The sequence below is a fragment of the Cervus canadensis genome, chromosome X, assembly GCF_019320065.1.
Source record: "Cervus canadensis isolate Bull #8, Minnesota chromosome X, ASM1932006v1, whole genome shotgun sequence".
NCBI classification, from domain to species: Eukaryota; Metazoa; Chordata; class Mammalia; order Artiodactyla; family Cervidae; genus Cervus; species Cervus canadensis.
Genome location: NC_057419.1, coordinates 125,565,223 through 125,571,935, shown reverse-complemented (window position 1 = coordinate 125,571,935; position 6,713 = coordinate 125,565,223). Strand labels below are relative to the sequence as shown.

At 39.3% G+C, this 6,713-nt stretch overlaps 1 protein-coding gene across 1 annotated transcript; it reads right to left on the bottom strand.

Moving 5' to 3' along the window:
- Positions 1-4,430: 4,430 nt before the first annotated feature.
- On the bottom strand, positions 4,431-5,520 carry LOC122434776 (L-aminoadipate-semialdehyde dehydrogenase-phosphopantetheinyl transferase-like). The gene has a single exon (XM_043458476.1). The coding sequence runs from the start codon at positions 5,428-5,430 to the stop codon at positions 4,501-4,503; it is 930 nt and encodes a 309-aa protein (XP_043314411.1). The 5' UTR covers positions 5,431-5,520; the 3' UTR covers positions 4,431-4,500.
- Between the last annotated feature and the right edge of the window lie 1,193 nt (positions 5,521-6,713).

The following is a 6,713-nucleotide window of genomic DNA, read 5'->3' as shown; positions in this document are numbered from 1 at the left end:
TGTCAAGGCCCAGGTTTCACAGTTTATATGCGGTAAAAGTAAATCAGGATCTCAAGCAGTCAGGCCTGTGTTGACACTTATGTTATGACACTGTCTTACCAATCCCTGCTGCTGCTGCTGCTGCTAAATCACTTCAGTTGTGTCCGAATCTGTGTGGCTCCATAGATGGCAGCCCACTAGGGTCCCCCAGCCCTGGGATTCTCCAGGCAAGAATACTGGAGTGGGTTGCCATTTCCTTCTCCAGTGCATGAAAGTGAAAAGTTAAAGTGAAGTCGCTCAGTCATGTCCAACTCTTAGTGACCCCATGGACAGCAGCCTACCAGGCTCCTCTGTCCATGGGATTTTCCGGGCAAGGGTACTGGAGTGGGACGCCATTGCCTTCTCTGTGAATTACTGCTACTGTTTTATTAAAGAGCTGTTGAATTTTCCTCAATGTGCTTGAATGCTATCACAACCCTGCACTTAATATACTCCATGGAAGTGGCTTTTAATAACATTCTTCCATTCAAGAACTTGCTGTTGTTTGATCATAGACAAGCCCTTTAACCTCTCTGCATCTCAGTTTCTGAGTCACACTCTTTTCCACTTATGTCTGCCCATTTTGCTGACCTTACATCTTTTTTTGTTTTTTCCATTTATTTTTATTCATTGGAGGCTAATTATTTCACAATATTGTAGTGGTTTTTGCCATACATTGACATGAATCAGCCATGGATTTACATGTGTTCCCCATCCCAATCCGCCCTCCCGCCTCCCTCTCCATCCCATCCCTCTGGGCCTTCCCAGTGCACCAGCCCAGAGCGCTTGTCTCATGCATCCAACCTGGACTACTGATCTGTTTCACCCTTGATAGTATGCTTGTTTCAATGCTTTTCTCTCTGAACATCCCACCCTCACCTTCTCTCACAGAGTTCAAAAGTCTGTTCTGTACATCTGTGTCTCTTTTTTCTGTTTTGCATACAGGGTTATTGTTACCATCTTTTTAAATTCCATATATATGCATTACTACACTGCACTGGTCTTTATCTTTCTGGCTTACTTCACTCTGTATAATGGGCTCCAGTTTCATCCTTCTCATTAGAACTGATTCAAATGTATTCTTTTTAATGGCTGAGGAATATTCCATGGTGTATATGTACCACAGCTTTCTTATCCATTCGTCTGCTGATGGACATCTAGGTTGTTTCCATGTCCTGGCTATTATAAACAGTGCTGTGATGAACACTGGGGTACACGTGTCTCTTTCAATTCTGGTTTCCTCAGTGTGTATGCCCAGGAGTGGGATTACTGGGTCATATGGCAGTTCTATTTCCAGTTTTTTAAGGAATCTCCACACTGTTCTCCATAGTGGCTGTACTAGTTTGCATTCCCACCAACAGTGTAAGAGGGTTCCCTTTTCTCCACACCCTCTCCAGCATTTATTGCTTGTAGACTTTTGGATAGTAGCCATCCTGACTGGCGAGTAATGGTACCTCATTGAGGTTCTGATTTACATTTCTCTGATAATGAGTGATGTTGAGAATCTTTTCGTGTGTTTGTTAGCTATTTGTATATCTTCTTTGGAGAAATGTTTGTTTAGATCTATGGCCCATTTTTTGATTGGGTCATTTATTTTTCTGGAATTGAGCTGCAGGAGTTGCTTGTATATTTTTTGAGAGTAACGCTTTGTCTGTTTCTTCACTTGCTCTTAATTTCTCCCATTCTGAAGGCTGTCTTTTCACCTTCTTTATAGTTTCCTTTGTTGTGCAAAAGTTTTTAAGTTTCATTATGTCCCATTTGTTTATTTTTGCTTTTATTTCCAATATTCTGGGAGGTGGGTCATAGAGGATCCTGCTGTGATTTATGTCGCAGAGTGTTTGGCCTATGTTCTCCTCTAGGAGTTTTATAGTTTCTGGTCTTACATTTAGATCTTTAATCCATTTTGAGTTTATTTTTGTGTATGGTGTTAGAAAGTGTTCTAGTTTCATTCTTTTACAAGTGGTTGACCAGTTTTCCCAGCACCACTTGTTAAAGAGGTTGTCTTTTTTCCATTGTATATCCTTGCCTCCTTTGTCAAAATAAGGTGTCCATAGGTTCGTGGATTTATCTCTGGGCTTTCTATTTTGTTCCATTGATCTATATTTCTGTCTTTGTGCCAGTACCATACTGTCTTGATTACTGTGGCTTTGTAGCAGAGTCTGAAGTCAGACAGGTTGATTCCTCCACTTCCATTCTTCTTTCTCAAGATTGCTTTGGCTATTCGAGGTTTTTTGTATTTCCATACAAATTGTGAAATTCTTTGGTCTAGTTCTGTGAAGAATACCGTTGGTAGCTTGATAGGGATTGCATTGAATCTATAGATTGCTTTGGGTAGTATAGTCATTTTGACAGTTTTGATTCTTCCAATCCATGAACACGGTATATTTCTCCATCTATTTGTGTCCTCTTTGATTTCCTTCACCAGTGTTTTATAGTTTTCTATGTATAGGTATTTTGTTTTTTAGGTAGATATACTCCAAAGTATTTTATTCTTTTTGTTGCAATGTGAATAGTATTGTTTCCTTAGTTTCTCTTTCTGTTTTCTCATTGTTAGTGTATAGGAATGCAAGGGATTTCTGTGTGTTAATTTTGTATCCTGCAACTTTACTATATTCATTGATTAGCTCTAGTAATTTTCTGGTAGAGTCTTTAGGGTTTTCTATGTAGAGGATCATGTCATCTGCAAACAGTGAGAGTTTCACTTCTTCTTTTCCTATCTGGATTCCTTTTATTTATTTTTCTGCTCTGATTGCTGTGGCCAGAACTTCCAAAACTATGTTGAATAGTAGTGGTGAGAGTGGGCACCATTGTCTTGTCCCTGATTTTAGGGGAAGTGCTTTCAATTTTTCACCATTGAGGGTAATGCTTGCTGTGGGTTTCTCATATATAGCTTTTATTATGTTGAGGTATGTTCCTTCTATTCCTGCTTTCTGGAGAGTTTTTATCATAAATGGATGTTGAATTTTGTCAGGGCCTTTTCTGCATCTATTGAGATGATCATATGATTTTTATCTTTCAATTTGTTAATGTGGTGTATCACATTGATTGATTTGCAGATATTAAAGAATCCTTGCATTCCTGGGATAAAGCCCACTTGATGATGATGTATGATCTTTTTAATATGCTGTTGGATTCTGTTTGCTATAATTTTGTTAAGGATTTTTGCATCTATGTTCATCAGTGATGTTGGCCTGTAGTTTTCTTTTTTTGTGGCATCTTTGTCTGGTTTTGGAATTAGGGTGATGGTGGCCTCATAGAATGAGTTTGGAAGTTTACCTTCTTCTGCAATTTTCTGGAAGAGTTTGAGTAAGATAGGTGTTAGCTCTTCTCTGAATTTTTGGTAGAATTCAGCTGTGAAGCCATCTGGTCCTGGGTTTTTGTTTGCTGGAAGATTTCTGATTACAGTTTCGATTTCTGTGCTTGTGATGGGTCTGTTAAGATCTTCTATTTCTTCCTGGTTCAGTTTTGGAAAGTTAAACTTTTCTAGGAATTTGTCCATTTCTTCCAGGTTGTCCATTTTATTGGCACAGAGCTGCTGGTAGTAATCTCTTATGATCCTTTGTATTTCAGTGTTGTCTGTTGTGATCTCTCCATTTTCATTTCTCATTTTGTTGATTTGGTTCTTCTCCCTTTGTTTCTTGATGAGTCTCGCTAACGGTTTGTCAGTTTTGTTTATCTTTTCAAAAAACCAGCTTTTAGCAATGTTGATTTTTGCTATGGTCTCTTTTGTTTCTTCTGCATTAATTTCTGCCCTCATTTTTAAGATTTCTTTCCTTCTACTAACCCTGGGGTTCTTCATTTCTTCCTTCTCTAGTTGCTTTAGGTGTAGAGCTAGGTTATTTATTTGACTGTTTGCTTGTTTCTTGAGGTAAACCTGTAATGCTATGAACCTTCCCCTTAGCACTGCTTTTACAGTGTCCCATAGGTTTTGGGTTGTTGTGTTTTCATTTTGATTCATTTCTATGCATATTTTGATTTCTTTTTTGATTTCTTCTATGATTTTTTGGTTATTCAGAAGCATGTTATTTAGCCTCCATATGTTGGAATTTTGAATATTTTTTTCCTGCAATTGAGATCTAATCTTACTGCATCGTGGTCAGAAAAGATGACTGGAATGATTTCAATATTTTTGAATTTCCCAAGGCTAGATTTATGGCCCAGGATGTGATATATTCTGGAGAAGGTTTCGTGGCCACTTGAGAAAAAGGTGAAATTGATTGTTTTGGGGTGAAATGTCCTATAGATATCAATTAAGTCTAGCCGGTCCATTGTGTCATTTAAAGTTTGTGTTTCCTTGTTAATTTTCTGTTTATTTGATCTATCCATAGGTGTGAGTGGGGTATTAAAGTCTCCCACTATCATTGTGTTACTGTTAATTTCCCCTTTCTTTTTTTTTTTTTTTTTGATAGTCACAGGCATTTATTTTTTAGTGAATACAGAAGACTACAGTTTTCACTTCCCTTTGTTACTCAGAAAATCATATCATGACTTTGTACCATTTCTTATGGAAATCTCTTCTGTAAAGCAAAAACAGTCCCAAAATGAAGGATCTTCAGGGGTCATAGGAACTGCAGACGATATTAAATCATTAAAGGTGAGAATAGTAAACTGCCTCTGGGTTGCTTTAGAATCATCTTGAGATGTAACATTCTGATGTATAGATCCATTGGGTTTCCTAAGAGCTACTGCAACAAAATGGTGCTCATCTATTTTGCTTTCCTCAAACGCCCATTCTTTTTCTTCTTCTCCATCCAAAAACAAACGTGTTTCTTTATAAACTTGGCCTATATCCAGGTTTAACGGGGATATATCGAATTCAAGCCGTTGCAGTTCAAATCCTAATCCAACACCTATTGCTTTTATAAAGCTTTCTTTCAGTGCCCAATTCCTATAAAACATATCCAGCTGAGTCCATTCATCCTTAAAGCTTCTGATTGTTTCCCATTCTTTGTTGGTAAACTTTCTTTTCATAATATGAAAAAATTCTGGAATCGAACCACGACCTGGAAAACTAGTCTTCATTATATCAATTCCAACTTGTAGCTCAGATTCTGCAGCAAGTACAGCATAGTCTCCTTGATGAGAGATGTTAAAGTTGAAATTGGGGTAAGGATTCAGTGAGTCTTTTGCAAGAACTGGTTTTCCTTTTGCAGTTCTTTGCAAACGAATATTATTCCAAGGTATATTCAATTTCTCTGCAACTAATTTCCTCATCATCAGACGACCAGCCAGGGCGGCCTTAGCGTCCCGGGCGAAGACGAACTGGCCGATGCGCTCCTTCTCCTCGGGCTGGATCGATCGCACCGCTAGTAGCCATTCAGCGCGGCTGGGCAGCCACGTGCCGCAGGGAAAGGCCCAGCGCACGCCCTCCATCGCCGGCAGCACGCAGAGTCGCGGGGCGAGGAGAACCATCCACCGAGGGCCTAGCTGCCGCCCGGGGCTCGATGGCGCGGACGCGGGCGGAGCCCCTCCCAGCTCCCCCGGCGCCGCGCGGGGGGGGCGGGGTCGCCTAATTTCCCCTTTCATACTTGTTAGCATTTGCCCTACATATTGCAGTGCTCCTATGTTGGGTGCATATATATTTATAATTGTTATATCTTCTTCTTGGATTGATCCCTTGATCATTATGTAGTGTCCTTCGTTGTCTCTTTTCACAGCCTTTATTTGAAAGTCTGTTTTATCTGATATGAGTATTGTGACTCCTGCTTTCTTTTGGTCTCCTTTTGCATGAAATATTTTTTTCCCAACCCTTCACTTTCAGTCTGTATGTGTCCCTTGTTTCGAGATGGGTCTCTTGTAGACAGCATATATAGGGGTCTTGTTTTTGTATCCATTCAGCCAGTCTTTGTGTTTTGGTTGGGGCATTCAACCCATTTACATTTAAGGTAATTATTGATAGGTATGGTCTCATTGCCATTTACTTTGTTATTTTGGGTTCACGTTTATACAACCTTTCTGTGTTTCCTGTCTAGAGAAGATCCTTTAGCATTTGTTGAAGAGCTGGTTTGGTGGTGCTGAATTCTCTCAACTTTGGCTTGTCTGTAAAGCTTTTGAGTTCTCCTTCATATCTGAATGAGATCCTTGCTGGGTACAGTAATCTGGGTTGTAGGTTATTCTCTTTCATTACTTTAAGTATGTCCTGCCATTCCCTTCTGGCCTGAAGGGTTTCTATTGATAGATCAGCTGTTATCCTTATGGGAATCCCTTTGTGTGTTATTTGTTGTTTCTCCCTTGCTGCTTTTAATATTTGTTCTTTGGTTTGATCTTTGTTAATTTGATTAATATGTGTCTTGCGGTGTTTTGCCTTGGGTTTATGCTGTGTGGGACTCTCTGGGTTTCTTGGACCTGTGTGACTATTTCCTTTCACATTTTAGGGAAGTTTTCAGCTATTAACTCCTCGAGTATTTTCTCATGGCCTTTCTTTTTGTCTTCTTCTTCTGGGACTCCTATGATTTGAATGTTGGGGTGTTTCACATTGTCCCTGAGGTCCCTGAGGTTTTCCTCATTTCTTTTCATTCTTTTTTCTCTTTTCCTCTCTGCTTCACTTATTTCCACCATTTTATCTTCTACCTCACTTTTCCTATCTTCTGTCTCTGTTATTCTGCTGTTGGTTCCCTCCAGAGTGCTTTTGATCTCATTTATTGCATTATTCATTTTTAATTGACTTTTTTATTTCTTCTAGGTCCTTATTAAAC

Excerpts from the sequence above, each read along its gene's own strand:
- LOC122434776 (XM_043458476.1), bottom strand. The coding sequence starts at position 5,430 with ATGGTTCTCCTCGCCCCGCGACTCTGCGTGCTGCCGGCGATGGAGGGC.